Source organism: Gossypium hirsutum, chromosome A05 (genome assembly GCF_007990345.1).
Source record: "Gossypium hirsutum isolate 1008001.06 chromosome A05, Gossypium_hirsutum_v2.1, whole genome shotgun sequence".
Lineage (NCBI taxonomy): Eukaryota > Viridiplantae > Streptophyta > Magnoliopsida > Malvales > Malvaceae > Gossypium > Gossypium hirsutum.
The window spans coordinates 32,810,952-32,832,707 of record NC_053428.1 but is presented as its reverse complement, the minus strand read 5'-3'; the positions used below and the strand labels follow the sequence as shown (position 1 = coordinate 32,832,707).

Here is a 21,756-nt window from a genome sequence, read left to right as displayed (position 1 = left end):
CAAATTTTACGATTTAGTTCTTTTTCTTTAATTACTTAATCAAACATCAAATTTACCGAACCAAATTTTAATATGATATTAATGATCTCGTAAATATTAAATAAATAACATCTACGAAGTCACACGCTGAAATTGTGATCCCAAAACCACTAAAATATGGTTGTTACAGCAAACAATTATAATAAATATAATTATATTCATTTATGATAATAATTATATTAATTAAATACAATTATAGAAATAAATTACTTGTTCATGTGCATGTAGAATGATTTCTCATCAAATCCAAGTAAGGTCTATATAATAATTGTATGATCCAAGGTACTCCAAATCTATTTAAATATTAAAAGTAGGACATATTGTAAATATTTATAATTTAGTGTGTTCTAATATATCAATTATGGTTATAGTTTTACATTGTCGATAAAGGGACATTATATGGCTAGAAAGGGATGAGGGCAACAAATAGTATCTGCATCATATACCAGTAGACATCAATAGTAAATTTCATCCATCTCTATCTGCATTGTCTTATAAATCACCTAGTAGAGAAATGCCATAATTGCAAACCCCTAGTTGAACGTCCTAGTCAAATGGAAGTTTGTCAGTAGATGGGTATATATAATGCATAAAATAGCCAAACATGTAAAGCATTAGCATTCCTTTGATCATGTATAGTATGTAAGCTTTGGCATAGCGATCGAGGTCTTTACCATTTGTATTTGTAACTAATGTCTCCTCAATTAGTGTTTCGTACTATGTAAACTCCACTCAACACCCTTCGACATCTTTCTTATTTAAAGATAGATTTTGTACTCGATAATGTGGATGGTACTGGCCATGGATCAAAGGCAAGGAAAACATGTGAGTAGAGTTACATTTTTCAATGTTAAAAGTCACTTTACTGCAAGGAAATTGAGAAGTACGGATCTCTAACTTCTATCGTTTAATTAAGGCAACAAGCAACTTTTCCAAGCAATGAAAGTGGGGTATCTAAGATACCTGTTTAAATCTGATGTTTTTAAATAATCTATAATCCAATCATATTTGAGGATTTTAAAACTTAGATTATCCGAGATCAAATAATTTATTTTTTATCTTGTTAATAATTGAGAAAATAATTAATAATTAATTTTTATTTATTGCTATATAAAAAATAATATTAAATTTTAATAATAACGAAATCTCATGACAGAAGATTTTACCATGCTTATCAATATGCTAATTTGTGAGCCTATAGCCTTAATAGACCCATTTTACAATGGATAGAAATTCAAGTTAAGAGCTTGAGAGTTAGAGTGCTTAGGAGAGGAGAAGGAGATAACTTAGGGTCGGAATTTAGTGTAAAAATAAAAAAATAAAAAAAAGGGAGGAGAGTATTTGTAAGATGTGTATGCACAATCATTCAAATTTAATTTAAATGAACCTCGACACTTACGAATGTCAAAATCTATTATATTAAATTCAAGTAATTGGGCTTACGAGCAATCAATCTCGAATCAATATATTTGACTTGATCTTTACAAATATCAAAATTAAAAAATTACAATTTTTTGTTAGAAAATGTATTTTAATAAATAATTTTAAAACAACAATATTTATATAAAAAAAATTGATTGAACCACTCTTGCAAAGAAAACAAAAATTACACAAATAACTCAAAATTTTAAGGTGCTATACAATTTTTAAAGAGTAAATTACAAGTTTAGTCGCTTATATATGGTTCAGATTACGATTTGATCAATAAACTTTAAAAATTATTATATAATTTCTAACGTTATCGATTTATTATGTTATAGTCACTAAGCTATTACCTACCATTAATGGTGTAACGCCTTTAATAATGTTTTTTTTTCACCTTCCCTTCTTTTCAAGTGAACTTTTTTTTTTCTATTTTGTTCTCACTTCATTTTTCACTCTTCTTCTTGTCCTTATCCTTCTCATGGTCTCCCTTTCTCTTCTTCTCATAACCATTTTCAACCTCTTTCTCTTCCAAGAAGCTACCTTACACTCATCTTCGGTTACCAAATATTGTCATTATTTCCTGTGGAAGTTGATAAAGCTAATAAAAAAAAAGTGTTGGTATTGATCATATTTCGTGATGAAAATAATACCAATATCTTGCAATGGAAGAAAAGTGTAGGAAAATTTTTGAAGAAAGAGAAGAGGTTGAAGAAGGCTTTGAGAATAAGAGAAATAGGGACCGTGAAAAGGATAAGGAGAAGAAGAAAAAAAAGAGAGAGAGAGAGTTTACTTGAAAAGTGTAATACCCCATACCCGTACTTGAGACCGGGATAGGATACGAGACATTACCGAAATTTTCAGAATAATTTCAATTAATTTATATTATTTAGTATTCATTTTCATGTAACATCCTTTTCATATATTCAATTCAAAATATCATATAAAATACGATACAATACTTAAATTTTCATATTTACATGCTCATTCAGGGTATCCGAACCTACCTGACTAAATTGCAGAAATACCAAGATTTAGGGGCATATTGGTAATTTACCATTTTCTCAAATTTCACCCAATCTTAAATTGATAATTTCATTCAATTTATTAATTTAGATAATAAAACAATTTATTCCCTTCAAATTAGTCATTTTTGACATTTTTACAAAATTGCCCCCTAAAGTTTTACTTTTATTCAATTTAGTCCATGAGCTTAAAACATGCAAATTAGCCATGCTAACTGAATATTCATATATATTTTTCCTCCTCCTCCTCTCCATTCCACATCCTTAATGTATATAACATTCTAGTAAGTACGATTTCACAATTTACTTATTAATGCTCACATCAATCTGTTCACACGAGTCATAGTCACTCAATTATTTATAATTCGAGCTACAGAGCTCAAAATTAAGATCCGTAAATTTTTCATAAAACTAGACTCACATATAATTCCACCATAAAATTTTAAGAATTTTTGGTTTAGCAAATTAGTACAGTTTATTCATTTAAGTTTCCCCTGTTTCACTATCCAACAGTTCTGATCTCTCTTCACTAAAAATTAATTATATCACAGTACAAAACTCGGATAATGTTCCCATTGATTTCTATTGAAAATAGACTCATTAAGGATTCTAAGCATATAAATTTGAGACTCTAATTAATTTTCTCCAATTTTTTGTGATTTTCCAAAGTCAAAACAGGGGAACCCGAATTCATTCTAATAGTGTCTCATAAAATTCATTATATCTCATAATTTACAAATCCATTGCTTACAGCGTTTCTTCTATGAAAAACTAGACTCAATAAGCTTTAATTTCATATTTTATTCATCTTCTAATTCGATTTCTACAATTTATGGTGATTTTTCAAAGTTAGTCTACTTCTGCTGTCCAATATTGTTTTAGTTCAAGATGTTTATTACCATTTTTCCTCTAAATTTCAAAGGTCATACAATTCAGTCCTTGCTCAATTAGCCCATCTATTAAGCTAATTTTTTTCAATTAACATTTTATTCCATCTTTCTAAACTATTACACAATCTTTGAAAATCATAATTTTAACACTAAACCTTAATTCACAACTTTTTCACAATTAGGTCCTAAACTCAATATCTATTGAAATTACTTGATAAAATTGTCAAACAACAAAATCAAAGCTTCAAATTCATTTTATTTCATCATAAACAGCTAACACTTATCAATGATAGCTTTTAAATTTGTTCATAAAATCAAAAACTAATGAATTAAACACTTGGACCTAATTGTAAAAGTCAGAAAAACATAAAAATCTCAAAAACATAAAAATCTCAAAGAAAAGGGTAAGAATTGAACTCACATATGTCAAAGTATGAAAAACCAGCAGCTTTCAGACCTCCCATGGCGTTTTTGTTGAAGAAAAATGATGATATCTCTAGATTTTTCAAATTTGTCTTGTTTATATGTTTAATTTGTAAAATTTCCCATTTTGCCCTTGTTTCTCCTTGTCTTTTTTGCTGATTTTCTTGCCCAACCGTCCAGCCCATACAATTTGGGTCCAATTGCCTTTTAAATCCCTCCTTTTTAATCACTTAGACTATTTAATCACAATTTAATAAATTTCGCACTATTTTCAATTTAGTCCTTTTTAATTAATTGACTAACCAAATGTTAAAATTTTCTAACGAAACTTTAATACTAACTTAATAACACTCCATAAATATTTATAAAAATATTTATGGCTCGGTTTATAAATCCGAGTTCTCGATACCTCGTTTTCAACCAAATTTACCTGATTAATTCTTTTAAAATCGCAAAATTCATTAATTAAAAATAATTCTTTTAAGTTTGCACTTGGCCTATAATTATTACTTGTTAAAATTTCTAAACTTACTCGTCAGATTTAATGATCTCGAATCACTGTTTCCGACACCACTGAAAAAATTGGCTGTTACAAAAAGGATGAAAAAAAATTAAGAAAATATTATTAACGATTGTGTTAGCTCACCGTTACACCATTAATGTTTCAGTGACCATAGCATAACAAATTAATAACATTAGTGATCACAAAATAATTTTTTTTAAAATTTAGTGACCAAAATGTAATTCAAACCATATATTAGTGACTAAACTTGAATTTTTCCCTTTTTTATAAGTGAAAAATTAGGGCTTCACGAGACAAACTCGCCGTGATATAAAAACATCATTTTCCCCCCAAACTTGCCCTTTCTTTACAAGCCAAAACCCTAATTGTTAGCGAGCAGAAGCAAAGAGCCTCCAAAAAACACTTCAACCCTCTAGCCATGGTCTGTTCTTCATTTCATCTTTATTGTTTGCTTCCGGTTCTTTATCAAAATTTAATATTTTTTCACTAATTTGATCACTCTGATTGGATCTTTATTGCTTTGTAGACATTCAAGCGTAGGAATGGTGGCCGAAACAAACATGGCCGTGGCCATGTCAAGTTCATCCGCTGCTCTAACTGCGGCAAATGTTGCCCTAAAGTACCTCACATATGGTTTTCTTACCTGGGTCTTTGGGTTTTTATTTTTGATTTATTTCACACATATATTGTTTTCTTATTGTTTTCCCTTTTGTTTCGAATGAGTAAAGGATAAGTCAATCAAGAGGTTTCTTGTGAGGAACATCGTGGAGCAAGCTGCTGTCAGGGATGTCCAGGAAGCCTGCGTCTATGACAGTAATTCCTCATTTAATGCGTCTTATAAAACCAAAATTTCTGATTTTATTGTTTATTTTTGGATTCATTATTTGGTTGATGTTGTGTAGCGTACACTCTGCCCAAGCTGTATGTGAAGATGCAATACTGTGTTTCATGTGCGATCCATTCCCATGTTGTTAGGGTCCGGTCCCGCACTGACAGGAGGAAACGTGACCCACCTCAGCGCTTCATTAGACGCAGGGTACGTCTTATAATCCCTGATATCATGCTTTTCACTGTCAATGATCTATTTTGTTATGTGAATGGAATGTGGTTCCTCTCACCTTGCTTGGGTTGTTTATCATTAGTGTAAGGTTGCTAATGGAATTTGAGCTAATAAACTTCTTATAGATTTTTTAACCTATGAATTATATAGATGAGAAAAGGGTCTTTTGGAAAATCTTCAGGGACTGCTAGTCTGCCTTTTGAGCAGAAAGTTTCCATGGCTTTAGGGATGAATTAGTCCCTAATACCTAATAGCCGTCTGCCTTATTCGGTTGCTTATGATCATTTTGGGATGGAAAATGTCTATGAATCTAAAATAACTGATATATGGAAGTCATCCACGGGACTGGTAGAACTTGGACTTTGCTGATTTTTGTCATCAACTATCATTAGAATGATTCTATCTGCTATGTTTATAAAGATACTATTCTTTAGGGACTCATGTCAGCCCCTTTTGCAGAACTCTCTAAGTGCTTAAGGGATGAAGAAGTCCCTTAAACTCAATATCCATCTAAATCACTTTGTCAGTGGCCTTTTTTGGTGGCGTATTGATCATTACCGAATGGAAAATTCCTTAGAATTAAGATAATTTATGTGGACTGTAGCTCATAGAGACCAAAGGGATTGTAGAATTTAGCTAAACCTGAAACTTAGAGATCCCTACTTTTTCTGATTGTGATCCATGCTTTGCATATTTCAAGGGAGTGGTCTGGCACCTTTTGCTGAAATTTTATTTGCTTTTGGGATTGACTGTTCCCTCATGTTAAATATCCATCTAAATCACTTTATCAGTTGCCATTTTGGTGGCACGCTGATCATCATAAGATAGTTTCCAATAGACTATGCATGGTGGGTTACGCAGGTAGCTATGGTTGTTGGGATTTTAGCAGTCATTTGGATACAGCATTACTTAATTCGCTGAGGAATATTTTTTCAATAATAAAGAATAATGTGTTTGCTAAGAAAAATTTAATTGCACTACACAATGTATAGTTGATGGTCTCAGGGTTTTTCTTTTTCCTCTTCAGAAGCTTTCGTTAATCGTCTGTGATTTCAAATCTTTTCAGGATGATATGCCAAAGCCTGGTCAGCCTGGTCAGGCTCCTCGTCCTGGTGTTGCCGCTCCTGCTCGTGCATAAGGCTCTTGAAGTTTAAGATGAATTTGTATTTCGTGTTTTGCTTTGAGATATCGTTGCTTGAATTTTGAGAACTTGGATCATGTAGGGAGTTTTTTTTTATTGTTTTAAAGTTCGATACTTAGTTAAATCTGGAAGGTATTGAGTGGTTGAGAATACATGTTGGAACTTGAAACTTCATAATTTCTGTTTAGTTGCATATGATTATCCAAAATGAAAACCGTGCAAGTAAAATGGTATTATATAATTTTATTTCAAGATGTAGTGTAGGAATCAAAGAGCATCAGACTGGAATTCTTTAACGCTTTAGAAAGGCTTTCATTCCGACATATAACACGCAAAAGTTAGTCAGACGTGATATATTCTTGATCCAAACAATTTAAGGTTAGCTTGAATCTTTAGATTCAACAGATCTCGGTGTGATTGGTTGTCAGCTCAAACTCGAGTACCCCCAACTCTGCATTACTTGTACATGCTCGAATCCCATCTCTAACCAAGCGAGTAGCAAAATCTGTTCCAAGACTCAAACAAGCTAGAACAACTCTATCCATCTGACAACAAATGTCGGGTTGTTCAAAGCTGAGTTGCAATGTGCTTTTCTTCTTCAAATGAGTATAACAGCAGGTAGGGGAGCAGGGAGCAGCTTCTGTTCCCTAGCTGTTACAGGCTTAAGGTTAATGCCTTCAAAGCTTGTAATTCTTAGCACCCGTGTATTTTCTTGGCAATCCTGATGCATCCTGCCATTGGACAGTCTGTCTTGATCGCATTGTGGGCAATGTGTGATCTACTTGCTGCATACCCCTCCTGCAACATAAACAACACAGTCACTTCATTGCTGGTTTTGAGCCATGACACAAACATCCTCATATTCCTAGAATCATTTAGTATTTCTGGAAATCACCAGCTTGGGAATATTGGATCAAGTATTCAGCTAAACAGTAAACAGTCTTCCTAGCCATTCTAAACTAACCCTATCTTTATCCTAATTTCTTTCTTGATTTTATTCTTTTTTCTGCTAAACCCTCCTTGTCTTAAAGCAAGTCATTCTAGGTCCCATGATATTCTTATGTCTACAAGAGCAAAACACATCCTTTTCTACGTAATTGCAGTTCAAATGCTTGTGAGTAGAGAAGAACATAGAAGTAGAATACCTTGTGAAGGCTGCTCATGATAGTACTTATGGAAGGAGTATTTGTTTGTGCACGACTAGCCACCTGATAAAGTTGAAGCGAAAATCATTACCTAACATCAGGCAATTCAAGTATAAGAGCAAATGTTTTTGGGGGGAAAACCATGGGAGGGACCTCATCCAGTTTGATATATCCAAATGGTAATCTGGGGTCACTTTCTTCCAACATCCGTTTCAGCAGCTTTTCTAGACCAGTCCCTGCAGCTTTGCCCACCCACCCCCACTGCTCAGCCAAATTTAACATTTCCATGATATAAGCACCACTATGAAGAGGTCCTGTCCACAAAGGGCCTGATACAACAAGTGATGCAGCATCCTGTAAAAATTGACAGCAAATTTAGCATAAGCCTGTATCCCCTCCAGTTGCAAAAGCAGAAACAATGCTTAACGTGGGTACAGAATAAGCATTTTTTGACATTGCAGAGCTTTCATGACTTGGAATAAAAACAGAAAAAATAAAGGAAAGCACAAAACCAAAGTTAAATGCACACACATCATGAAACGAAATTATACTTTTGTTGAGTTATTGCAAGGACATCTGATTTGACCAAGTTCATCCCATGAAACTGCTTGAGAATTTCCACAGCGATTGCAGTAGCAGATGAAACCATAATCCCTATCATTAATATGAAAACATCAAATAAGTACTAAAAGACGGCTAAAAAGGTACAGATTATATATATATCACCTCTTCTCAGGTAGCTTCCCTCGATTCATTCGGAGCAAGACTCTGAAAACAGGTCCATGGTAAGAATAGTATGAAAAAAGTGGGGTAACACGATAGCCTAGAACAGAAGCCTCCCTCACAGCACCACCTATAAGGATTCGCAAACCAAGCTCGTTTGCGTACGGCATTGGACGAACATATGCTCCAAATGCTGATAATGAACTAATATATACACCCATAAACAGAAATAATTAACTCATCAGAGACAATTAAAACAGAAAGTATCCAATGTCATGGTTACCGATAATTCCTAATCCGATTCATTAGGGAGCACATAAGGGCTTGAAAGACTATTATACATCACTATTTAAGTCGAAACTCATATTTGATGCATAGCAAAATCAGTGAGAACAGGGCACTGAATCGAAAAATAATTCATTAAAAAAAAAACATTAGCATGATTCCACAGACAACTCTTAATATGCTAGGACATCAGCAGTTGCAAACACCCATTGGAGAAAACCATGAAATGAAACTATTCAATTTGGTTCTGCTATAGCAATAGCAGAAATAAAACCAATCAAGCCATGACGAGAGACAGTAGCAACCGAAATGTCATGACAGACCAAAACTTCAATTATTAGTTATATTGTTTGAAATTGAAAAGTGGCAATCGAAATTGCAAGGGAAATAACAATGGAGGTTAAAAAAAGAAAACTCACTGAAAAGGGCGGTGACCGCCTGATGAATACCCATCAGTGGAAGTAACATAAACCAATCCATCAAGTTTCAAACTGCTAAACGCAGCCCTTAAAAAGAAAGACGAATCACTCCCAAACGAATCTAAGTCGATATAATCAAAATAATCCCTCTGCAAATAACAATCCGTTAAAATCCGATTAGCTTCGCAATGCGTCACTACCCATCTCTTTTTTTCCCCTTCCAACCTCTCGACTTGTGCTAAATTATCCAAAATAACCCTCCTGTGGCTCTCGTTTGCGTCGTTGGCTAACACGAAATCGGCTTTGGATTCGACGAGGTAGCGAAGTGACCGGATTCCGCAGCCACACATTGCATCGAGGACTCTTAATTGGCCTTTGGATTGCTTGTAGAGTGCAGCTGAAAGGACCCCGAGGTCTCGGCCGGTGGCGCTTTCGTGGCGGAAAAAGGTGTCGCCGGTGTAGAAAAGGATACCCCTTTCGGTTATTTGATTGGGTTGACAGCAAGTTGTGGAGTTAACGTATAAGGATGGAGATGAGATTGAGGGTTTTTTGGGGATTAGAAAGGACCTGGGATTGAAGGGGGAAGGGGATAGGGTTTTAGGATTGAGAGAGAGCATGGCGGGAAAATGTTGGGCAGGAATGAGTCTTAGTTGGGTGTTCTTTTAATTTAATCCCTACATTACATGGGATAAGTGCCACTGCCACGCCGGCTTACATCAACATTTCTAGACGTTGCAGACCACATCAATATCATCATCAATTACTTTACTTCCCTGCCTTCCAATAGGATTTTTAATAAATCTAGATTATGATTTAATAAAATATATTTAATTTATTAATTTAAAAAATAATGAAAAACAACAAATAGTAAAATATATATTAAGTAATTAGATAAAATCATTTGAATCACAATTTCAACTACAATGAATCATTACATTACTTTTGATAAAAAATTTTGGTGATGGAAACAAAATCTTAAAATATGATTTATTAATTAAAATAATAAGTGTAATTTAATATAGATTTAAAGTAATTATTAATGAAAATATTATGAATAATAAAATAAATATAAACTATGCATTTTAGATAAAAAGAATAATTTTATCTCATAACACTTTCTTTGGATATCTATAATTAAAATATACATATCGATAAAAAATTTAGTAGAAAAAGAGTGCATAATATTGTATATTATTGTATTATTATTAAGAATATGTGTTAAAAAAATCAGTGAAACAAAAGTTTAGCTAAATAAATAAGAACGTAACATGTTTTTTACTCTCCTCGTAATAACATCACTTAATATCCTTAAATTAATGGATTCTAATTTTATATACTAATCTGATTAGAACGAATTTTTGAACATCTATATGATCATATGAAGAAAAACTTAATCAGCTAAGCCATAAAATTATCTTCATGCACTATAATTGGACTTTTTTGTTTATCAAGATAAGTCACATATTTCGTGCAATATAAACACTCCAAAATTTTTAACATTTTAATTCACGTTATATCGGGAATTAACAGCATCAAATTCAATGTCTTTTATTACTTACTATTTTATTGAATATGGCTAGGGTGGAAAAAAAATAAAACCAATATCAACGGATGCCGACCGGATTTGATTCTTTAGGTTCAGATTTTTTTGGAAAATCAAGTTTAAAGTAAGTGAAGTTGGGTTTGAGGTAAATTTTTTCTACCTCATATATTTATAAATCATGCTCATGATATATATTAGAATTAAGTGATTCGAATCATTATTTAAATAAAATACAGTTGTAAAATAAAATGAAAGTAAAATTTATATAAAACTACACTTCTTTTATATTATTTTAATATTTGATATTGACTAAAATAAGGTGTTCCAATCTTACTACACTTCTATTAGAATATAGTTTTACAAGCCTATAAATAGACATAGTCTACTCCTCTTATATTCATTCAAATTCGACATAGGAAATTTTCTTCTCTTCTGCCCGTGGTTTTTTTCCCGAAAAGGTTTCCACGTAAAAATCTGTGTGTTTTTTATTTTTATTTCTTTTTTTTTGCTATATATTATCATTATCGACATTCTATTTTTTTCACAAATTGCTATAAGAGCTTCTGGGTTGTTCATCTCGATCATGGGAAAAGCATTTTTGAAGTATGAAATTCTGTTATTAGATCGCAACACCAGATTTGCATTATGATAGATTAAGATGCAAGCAATTCTTGTGTAGATAGATCTGGAGGATGCTCTGCTAGGGATAGATAAGATGCCTTCGACATTAACGGATGAAGAGAAGAAGCGTAAGGATCAAAAGACATTAACACAATTACATCTGCATTTTTCTAACGAAATTTTGCAGGATGTGATGAAGGAGAAGACCGTCGCTGCATTATGGAAGAGGCTGGAATATGTATGTCGAAAACTCTAACCAGTAAGTTGCATATGAAGCAGCGTCTTTATGCTTATCGTTTAGAGGAAGGTGCATCTATGCACAAATACTTAACAATGTTTAAAGAAATTCTCTCAAACTTGGAGGCCATGGAGGTTCAGTATGATAAAGAAGATCCACGGTTGTTCTATTTTGTTCGTTACCCCAATCTTATTCTACCTTTAGAGACACAATTTCATATAGCCGCAAGTCTCTTATAGTTGATCAGGCTTATGATTCTTTAACCTCATATGATAAGATGAAGCATCTTGTGGTTAAAATTGACTCACAGGGAGAGTGTCTCATTGTTCATGGTAAACAAGATCGGAATACTGATAATGATTGTGAAAGGACACAAGAACAGAATCCTCGCGGTAAATCTAAAGTTAGATCAAAGTCTTCAAATAGAGGTAAAACTTGTAACTTCTGTAAGAAGAAAAGACATATTAAATCTGCGTGCTATAAGCTACAGAACAAGATCAAAAAGAAGGCTACGAATCAAAAGGAAGGCTATGAATCAAAAGGGAAAACAACAAGAAAATTCCGGTGAAGTTGATGTTGTAGAAGACTACAGTGATAGTGAACTTCTAGTCACTTTTGTCAATAATTCTAAAGTGAGCGAGGAGTGGATCCTTGATTCAGGCTGCACCTTCCACATGAGTCCCAATCAGGATTGGTTTACAACTTACGAAACAGTGTCTGAAGGTGTTATTTTGATGGGAAATAATGCTTCATGTAAAATAGCAGGTGTTGGAACAATTAAAGTTAAGATGTTTGATAAAGTTGTCAGAACACTTAGTGATGTACGATATGTTCTAAAATTGAAGAGAAGTTTAATTTCGTTGAGTACTATTGATTCAAAAGGGTATAAATACACAGCTAAAATTGGGGTTTCGAAGATTTCCAAAGGTTTCCTAATTGTGATGAAAGGGCAGAGAAAGACTGTCAAGTTACATGTTCCATAGATTTCTACTGTTACTGGTGATGCAGCTGTCGCTTTCTTTTCCTTGTCAGATGATGATATTACTAAACTTTGGCATATGCACTTAGGGTATATGAGTGAGAATAACATGGTAGAATTGAGCAAAAGAGAACTTCTTGATGGGTAAGGAATTTGCAAACTAAAGTTTTGTGAGCATTATGTTTTAGGGAAGCAAAAGAGAGTTCGATTCACTAGAGGAATCTGTAACACAAAGGGAACGTTGGATTATATTCATTCTGATCTGTGGAGGCTATCAAAAGTGCCTTCGAAAGGTGGAGCTAATTATATACTTACTTTTATTAATAATTTTTCCAGAAAAGTTTAGCCGTTCTTCCTGAAACAGAAAAACGATGTGTTTTTCGCAGTTAAGTCTTTGAAAATTATGATTGAAAAACATATGGGAAAACAAATAAAATACCTCCGTACAGATAATGGCTTAAGTTTTGTTCTGATGAGTTTAATAAACTATGCAAGTTAGAAGGGATCGTGAGACACTTGACAGTTCGTCATACTCTACATCAAAACGGTGTTGCAGAACAAATAAACAGAACAATCATGGAGAAGGTTTGATGTATGTTGTCAAATGTCAACTTACCAAAGTCGTTTTGGGCTGAAGCAGCCTCCACTACTTATTTTTTAACCAACTGATCTTCTTCTGTTGCCATTAAGAAAAATACTCTACAAGAGGTATGGTCTGGTAATCTTGCTGGCTATTTTGATTTAAATATCTTTAGGTGTCCTGCGTATGCTCATATTGATAATAGAAAATTGGAACCGAGATCTATTAAATGCGTATTTCTTGGTTATAATGCTGGTGTAAAAGGGTATAAGTTATAGTATCCTGAAAATAGAAAAGTTGTGATTAGCAAATATGTTTTTTTGATGAAAATGCTATGCTACCTAACTTATCTCTTAAATACTCTTCCAGTAAAGCAAATCAAAAGCAGGTGGAGCAGTAGATTAATCCAAAATCTACAACAGAGTAGACTCCTCAAGCTAGTACAAAAATTTAGAATAGAGTTGCTTCTTCAGCACAATACTCTATCACCAAAAACAAAACTAAAAGAGAAATTAAACATCTAAAGAAGTAGGCGAGGCTGATCTAGTTGCTTATGCTTTAAATGTGGCTGAAGATATAGATGCAAACTAAGAGTCATCTAATTATTCTGAGGCGATTAGCTGTGAAGACTCAGAAAAGTGGATGTTTGCTATGTAAGAGGAGATGGAATCACTCCACAAAAATAGAACATGGGATCTTGTGAAACTTCCTAAAGATAAAAAGGTTGTTCATTGTAAATGGGTGTTTAAAAAGAAATAAGGGACTCCAAAAGTTGAAGAACACAGATATAAAGCAAGGCTTGTTGCAAAGGGTTACAGTCAAATTCCAGGAGTGGACTTCACAAATGTGTTCTCCCCAGTTGTGAAGCACAGTTCAATTAGAGCTTTGCTTGGCATTGTGACCATACATGATTTGGAGCTTGAGTAGTTAGATGTAAAAACTGTATTTTTGTATAGAGAACTTGAGGAGGATATTTACATACAACAACCAGAGGGTTTTACAGTATCAGAAAAAGAGGACTATGTTTGCTTGCTAAAAAAGTCCCTTTACGGTTTGAAACAGTCACTAAGACAGTGGTACAAGAGGTTTGATTCCTTTATGAGTTCTCATGATTTCAAAAGAAATAGCTTTGACAGTTGTGTTTACTTTAAGAAAAACAGTGATGGTTCTTTTGTATATCTACTTCTTTATGTTGATGACATGTTGATTGCAACAAAAGATAAATGAGAGATAAGAAAGGTCAAACCCTAACTAAGTAAAGAATTTAAGATGAAAGATTTGGGACCAGCAAAAAAGATACTTGGTATGGAGATTCTCAGAGATAAAAAAGCAAGTAAATTGTACCTAAGTTAGAAGGGGTATATTGAGAAAGTTCTTTGCAGGTTCAATATGCAGAGTGCTAAGCCTGTTAGTACTCCTTTAGCAACCCATTTCAGACTTTCATCGGCTTTGTCTCCACAATCAGATGATAAGATTTAGTACACGTCACATGTTCCATACTCTAGTGTAGTGGGATCTTTCATGTATGATATGGTTTGTTCACGTCTAAATTTATCATATGCAGTCAGTACAGTTAGCAGATACATGGCGAATCTGGTAAATAACATTAGAAAACGGTTCAGTGGATTTTAAGATACTTACAAGGTACTACTAATGTTTGTTTAGAATTTGGAAGAACTAGATATGGAGACATTGGGTATGTTGATGTTGATTTTGCTAGAGAACTTAATGGAAGAAGATCTCTCACAGGTTATGTCTTTACAATCGGAGGTTGTGCAATCAGTTGGAAAGCCACTTTGCAAACTACAGTCGCTTTGTCTGTGACAGCCCTAATTTGACCCTAGTCGGAATGTGGTTTCAGGACCACAAAATCGAGTCATAAATTTTTTTTATTTAATTGCATATATTTTATATGCTTAATGACTGAATTAATATGTTTGAAAATTTGGTATTTTAATTTTGTCTTTTGGACGTAAAATTAGCTAAAAATGACTTGTTTGAGAACTTTAAAAATGTGGTAGGTAAATGTCCAAGAGATTAATTTGTTGAATTACTAAAAGGGTGGATTTGCATGTCTATTTTACCTTTTTAAATTATGGGTACGATAATGGGGTTGGCATACAATAATTATATGCTTTTTATAATAATAGATTATATAATTGAAATATGTTATAATATAAAATAAGTTATAATATATTAAGTGGGGGTGATAAAAACAAGGAAATAGAATGTTTCTCTTCCATCCTCATTGCCGAAAACATAAGGGAAAGAAGAAGGAAAATGTCAAGGGCATTCGGCCATCTTAAGGGTTAATTAAGGTAGGATTTTATGTTATTTTTATTAAATTTTATGAAAATTGAGTTAGTAATCAAGCTCTTATTATAACCCATATGTGAAATTTTTTTTTGATTTGGTGACAAAATGTGCATTCGGTTATAATGGATAAATGCTAAGAAGATAGTGTTTTTATGTTTTGGATAGAAATATTAGAAAGGTGAAAATGAGCTAGCTAAATAGATATTGGTGAACTTAAATGATGGTATGAACAAATGTGGAGCTTTTGATAGTTTTTAGAAGTATTCGGTCAAGGTGGTTATGTGTTGAAACTTTGTGTTAAATGACAAAGTGATGTGCACTTGTTATTTTGGTAGTAATAATGCCGAAAGTGAAAAGATTGTTAAGGAATTGTGGTTTAAATGTTTAGTGAAGATGATATTCGGCTTGTTAGTATGTGAATAAATTATTTAAAGTATAAACTTTATATGTATGCTAAAAATTTATATGCATTCCGCCTTGAGACATTAGATAAACTTTAGTTGAAGATTCAATATCTTGAACAACGATGGTTATAAGATGAAATGGAAATTATTAAATTTATATATATATGTGAGTAATTAGCAAGGAGTGGTTACTGTATGTACATATATATAAATATAGGTGTTTTATTGAAATATTGATTGGGTTATGGATAGTAATGTGGTATTAGGTGAACAATAGCCGAATGGCTTAAAAGCCTAAGGTGAAAAAAATCAAATTTTAGCTGTGTGATTCTCGTGATATGAAATCATTAATATTATGGGATATAACTAACTAGCAATGTAATTAAATTAGTTAATTTATTTATTTTAGCTCAAGAACCCAAAGGAGGGGAATCAAGCAAGGGCAAAGCAAAGAATATCGAGTAGCCGATTGCAACCGTTTCATCTAAAACGATGTAAGTCTATAAGCAATTAAACTTGGTTATTTTATACATAATTGGTGTATGCATATCGTGAAAGAATTACTCTCGTTTATGTATTCTTTTGATTGAAAGGCATGTGACCGATTATACTTAGTTAATTGAATATATCACTTGTTTAAACGAAATGATTTTGGCACTATGTGTGCGAATTTGAATGGCACTATGTGTGCAAATTTGTATGGCACTATGTGTGCGGATTTGTATGGCACTATGTGTGCGGATTGGAATGTCAATATGTATGTGAATTACTAAGGCACTATGTGTGCGGGTTAACATGGTACTATGGATATGAATTTCCTTGCTTAAGCACTACGTGCGCGAAAATGGTTGTTGTATGTAGATAGCATGCATGCTAATAATGTTTTTATTTTCTACTTAATACCTTATTGATTATAAGTTAACATGAATATTTAGTTGAACATATACCTTGAATTATGTTCAAAAATTTTAATTGATTAGTTGTACTCTTCTTTTTGCTTTTGAATATTCGAAATATTGAAGGTGAAAGGCTGGAAAATTTCAAGTTGAAATGTTATCCAAATGCTGGAAATTTAGCATGCATATTCTTTTATTTAAATGCTTTGACCGAATGTTGGAAGTTAACTTGCATGTTGTCTGGTTACTGCATGAGGGAGTTAAAATTGAACTTAAGATAGTTTATTACTAATTAATTTGCTGCTGTAATGCTGTAAATTATTGGCTGTCCAAATTAGGACAAATTTATGGTACGTAGTTAATTAATATGCTGCTGTAATACTTAAATTATTGGCTGTCCAAATTAGGACAAAATCATGGTGTTATGTGCTAGCATGATATGTATGACTTTTGAATCGAAATGTAAATGACGGTGTTCATATGGAGCTTATATCCGAATGTAGCAAATGACTACTAATGTGATATGTTAAATGAGATGTGTTGTGATATGTTAAATGAGATGTATTAATATATGATTAAACATGCATGATATTTGATGTATATCCGGACTTAAGGTCCGCAGGCTTCGTGCTGGAATTGTATCCGGACTTAAGGTCCGCAAGCTTCATGCTGGAATTGTATCCGGGCTTAAAGACCCGCAGGCTTCGTGCTGGAACTGTATCCGGACTTAAGATCCGCAGGCTTCGTGCTGGTACTATATCCGGACTTAAGGTCCGTAGGCTTCGTATTGGTACTATATCTGGGCTTAAAGTCCCGTAGGCTTTGTGTTAGTGATTGAATTCGGGGTTTAAACCTAGCAGGCTTAACGCCGATGATTCGAACAAGATTATGAATTTGAATGTTCGAGGTAAACTACTACTGATTATGTATGTTACATTATGAGGGCCAGGTACGTATTATGTACTCGTATGCGATTTTGATTTGGATTAAATTATAAGTGTATAAAGTGATGCATATGTGAATAAGTGTTACAACTATAAATGTGATCGTGATACATTCGGTAAATCTGTGAAGTTATGTGGAAGTATATGATTGTTATATGTGATTATGATCATGGAAAATTAAATGTGGATATGATATTGTATTTTGTTCGTTTTGATTGAATTAAAGTTGATAGTGAAGTATTTTAAATGCCTATGTTATATAAGTTCAATCTTGAATGACATGATATACATGTTTAAATAATACGAAAGCAAAGAATGTGTGAAAGAGTAGATTGTAATAAATCTGCTTGAGACAGCAGCAGTAACATGATTTTTGAAAAATTTCCATAAATAGTGGGAGTTGAGTTAGAGGCTAAATAAATTATGTAATGAAAGCTTAATGAGTTTAGTTTATTATAAAAGAAACTGTGTTAGCAAAATAATTACCGATAATGAGATATTTGAAGTGGCGTGGGACAGAGTCAAAATGACTTCGAGGTCCCCTGTTCTGTATTTAGAAAATCATTGTAAATTTTACAATGATGGTTATAAAATAAAATTTATATGCTTAGACTCCTTAATGAGTCTAGTTTCAAATGAAATAAACGAGAACATGTTTTGAATTCTGTACAATTAGAAATCTGATTCAAAGTGAAGAATGGTCAAAATAGTAAAATAGTGAAATAGGAGAAACTTTAAGAAAAATCTGGTATTAATTGGTCAATCCAAAAATTCTGAAAATTTTATGGATAGAAGATATATGAGTCTATTTTCAGAGAAAATTAACGGCAATTGATTTTAAGTTTCGTAGCTCCAGTTATAAATAATTTAGTGACTGTTGCTGAGGAAGATAGCTTGTCATGAAATTGAGTATATATTGTAAACATTGATTAAACATGTAAATGAGTTGCTAATTGTTTTCTTAAGAACTTACTAAGCGTAAAGCTTACCCCCCCTTCTTTCCCATGTTCTCTAGGATTGCTAGGTTTGCTCGGGTTGGAGTTCGCCGGAGATATTATCACACTGTCGAGCCTCGAACCCTGTTCCGGTGAGGGATACGGGCGAAGGGTGTTACATTGTCTACCACTGAAGCTGAGTACATAGCGATTACTGAAGTTTATAAAGAAACTATTTGGTTGAAGGGACTCTTTAGTGCACTCAATGAATACCTTTAAATCAGTATAGTATTTTGTGACAGTTAGAGTGTCATCTTCCTTATAAAAGATCAAATGTTTCATAAGAGAACAAAACACATTGATGCTCAGTATCATTTTGTTCGTGATATTATTGCTCGTGGTGATATTGTTGTGAGCAAAATTAGTACTCATGAAAATTCTACAGATATGATGACTAAGCCACTTCCTATAACCAAGTTTGAGCGTTGCTTAGACTTGGTTGGTGTTCAAAGTTAAACCCTTAAAGGGTTTTATGGAAGAGGTGGAGAAGTTATTCGTTAAGAGTTCGTGATGAAGAACTTGTTCATTGAGAATTCATGTCAAGGTGAATATTGTTAGAATTAAGTGACCCAAATCTTTATTTAAATAAAATATAGTGGTAAAATAAAATAAAAGTAAAATCCATATAGAACTAAACTTCTTTTATTTTCTTTTAGAAACAAGAAGTCTTTATTGCTCTAGAAGATATCTGCAACAGAAGAAGGATATTCAAAGATGGGAGTCATCATAAGCATTGTCAATCTTTTTGTCACCATGGAGATAATCTTTGAATATCCTTCTTCTGTTGAAGATATCTTCTAGAGCAATAAAGACTTCTTGTTGGAGTTCTCCAACTGTTATTTGGAGAATGTCTTTATTTTGTTTCTGAAGAGCTTGGTTGATTGCAAATTGAATTGGATTTGGGAGGGATGAAAGGATGACTGGCTTGAGATTTGGATTTAAGCCTAAAGCACAAAATAATTTAGTCATTATTTTGAAGTGCTTTGCTAAACCCTTTTTGCTGTATGAACAAACATTTTCTTTTGTAGAGTTCCCTTCTCTTTAATGTTAGTAAATCTTCAGGGTTTCCTACAAAATGTTAATGTATGATTCTAATTGGCTGGGACAAATCTTGGGCCAAATCTTTAGTTAGTTTGCAAGTTTCTAACCATGAATGGAACTCTTGGATTCTATCTGGCCATTTTGCTGATGGTAAATCATCAAGAGTGAAAGTTGTTCTTCCAATGAAAGTTCTTGGTGTTTGTCTCTGTGGTGCAAAAGATGATTCTAGCATTTCTTGCATTTTTCATCACTTGGTTCTTCCACTTTAGTCGTTTGGAAGGCTTTCAGAAGATTTTTATCTTCTGTTTCTGTTTTTCTGATGAAGATTCAGATTCTTCTAGTATGTTTGAATTCTCCCATGAATCAGTTCAGTATCTTTTGATTCTTGTTCTTGACTTTGCAGAGCTGAAATTCTTGGGATTGTGGATTCTAAATAATCCTTTAAAAAGGCGGTTAAAGGATTTTAGTGCTCTTCCTGAATCATCAGGGACTTTGAAACTTGTTTTTGAGGAGGCGATTTTAGTGGAGATTCTTCTAAAATTGGCCTCTTTCCAAGCTTCTTTTTTGTTTGATAGGATTCACTTTCACTGGGTATCTTAGCCTCTTCAATGGCTTTCTTCTTTTTCTTTTCAGCTTCTTGCTTTTTAATTTCTAAAAAGATTTCATACGTAGTAGGCTTAGTACGTTTTGGAAATTCTGGAAAAGTAATTCTTACTCCTTCTGTTGGGATAGAACTTTTCTATCTAATAGAAGGAAATAACTCTATTGTTTCTGCTCTTTGGGTTGGTTCAGGAATTCTCCCTATTTTTTGAAGAATCTTGATCTGATACTTTAGCTTCTAGATTTACTTTTCTCTTTGGGCAAGATGAGAAAAGAAACCTTGTCCTGGTCCTGCTGGTTCTCTTGCTACTGCATCTAATCTTTTTTGCAAAAGATGAATAAGATCTCTAACCGTTTTGGTGTTATCATCTACCTTTGCTTCAACAGTTGAGATCTTTGTATCAATTTTTTTTAGGGCATGATTCTGAGCAATAGCATTTTCTGTTTGCCACAATTTAAGTTTGATACCAGACATATAAAAGGAAAACAAAATGTCCTTACTGACTTGCTTATAAGGCCCAAACCTAAAATTCTTGCCTATAGAAGAATCCTCCAGCCTAGACCCATTATGATGTACAGGCAATCCTCTTCATCCTCCTCATTTCCCGCTCCTTACCCCATTGCTCCAAATCTTAACTCAGAATTTCCACCAGAAATCATGACCTTAATTGAGGAAGGAAACTTTCACTCAAAAACTAAGGACATGATGTTTGAATACCAGATTCAAGTCTTTAAAATTTTAGAGGACTTATCCTAAGACCATGGGGTGTGCATCTTGATTATCCTTTCATTCATCCTATCAAGTTTGGATTTGTGGAACAACCAGATGAAGTAAAATGGTTCTTGTGGTACCTAACTCATCTTCATCACATTGCCATTCAATTCATCATCCCTGATCTCTGTTATTTTCTGATAAAAGCTATCAGAGGAAATGTAGAACCTCAACATCAAAACTTTTTTACTTTTTTATGTTGGTTCAATCCTCTAACACAATGGTTGAACATGATTGATCAATATTCTCAAGAAAATAAAGGAAATTATATGATCATTATCTTTTACAAGCCCCAATATCTGGTCCAACGGGGGAGAGCAACTCAGTTTTTAAACCTTATTAAACTCCATCTATTTGATATTGATTAGAATAAGGTATTTCAATCTTACTACACTTCTATTAGAATATGGTTTTACAGCCTATAAATAGACATAGTCTACTCCTCTTGTATTCATTCGAATTCGACATAGTGAATTTTCTTCTCTTCTGCCCGTGGGTTTTTTCTCGAAAGGGTTTCCGCATAAAAATCTGTGTGTTTTTTATTTTTATTTTTATTTTCTTTGCGATATATTGTCATTATCGACATTCTATTATTTTTCACAATTTATATTGGGGGTGTTCGGTAGATAGAGTTTTGGGCCTTTTTTAGTTGATTTAGACACAAATGAAGAATTAGGTAGTCAAACTTTCTAACTGTAGTATTTGGTGAATGGAGGTTTCTAAGAACTTATT

The 21,756-nt window shown here is 33.1% G+C and overlaps 2 protein-coding genes, 1 long non-coding RNA gene and 2 other non-coding genes across 5 annotated transcripts; 3 read left to right on the top strand and 2 right to left on the bottom strand.

The window, feature by feature from the left end:
• Positions 1 to 117: 117 nt before the first annotated feature.
• On the bottom strand, positions 118 to 3,872 carry LOC107903052 (uncharacterized). The gene is made up of 3 exons (XR_001685689.2): positions 3,798 to 3,872; positions 714 to 834; positions 118 to 585 (listed from the first exon to the last, which is right to left on the bottom strand). It is a non-coding gene; the product is annotated as an uncharacterized lncRNA (long non-coding RNA).
• A 743-nt stretch (positions 3,873 to 4,615) lies between these two features.
• On the top strand, positions 4,616 to 6,675 carry LOC107904454 (40S ribosomal protein S26-3). The gene is made up of 5 exons (XM_016830842.2): positions 4,616 to 4,743; positions 4,849 to 4,941; positions 5,051 to 5,135; positions 5,225 to 5,358; positions 6,449 to 6,675. Exons 1-5 carry the CDS (start codon positions 4,741 to 4,743, stop codon positions 6,518 to 6,520), a joined length of 387 nt encoding a protein of 128 aa, XP_016686331.1. The 5' UTR covers positions 4,616 to 4,740; the 3' UTR covers positions 6,521 to 6,675.
• LOC121230191 (small nucleolar RNA snoR99) lies at positions 5,852 to 5,954 on the top strand. The gene has a single exon (XR_005928138.1). It is a non-coding gene; the product is annotated as a small nucleolar RNA snoR99 (small nucleolar RNA).
• Positions 6,116 to 6,217, top strand: LOC121230192 (small nucleolar RNA snoR99). The gene has a single exon (XR_005928139.1). It is a non-coding gene; the product is annotated as a small nucleolar RNA snoR99 (small nucleolar RNA).
• Positions 6,676 to 6,746: 71 nt separating the features above from the next.
• Positions 6,747 to 9,813, bottom strand: LOC107904453 (tRNA (guanine(26)-N(2))-dimethyltransferase). Its single transcript, XM_016830841.2, has 6 exons — positions 9,096 to 9,813; positions 8,395 to 8,595; positions 8,220 to 8,322; positions 7,822 to 8,022; positions 7,669 to 7,731; positions 6,747 to 7,321 (listed from the first exon to the last, which is right to left on the bottom strand). Exons 1-6 carry the CDS (start codon positions 9,710 to 9,712, stop codon positions 7,217 to 7,219), a joined length of 1,290 nt encoding a protein of 429 aa, XP_016686330.1. The 5' UTR covers positions 9,713 to 9,813; the 3' UTR covers positions 6,747 to 7,216.
• Between the last annotated feature and the right edge of the window lie 11,943 nt (positions 9,814 to 21,756).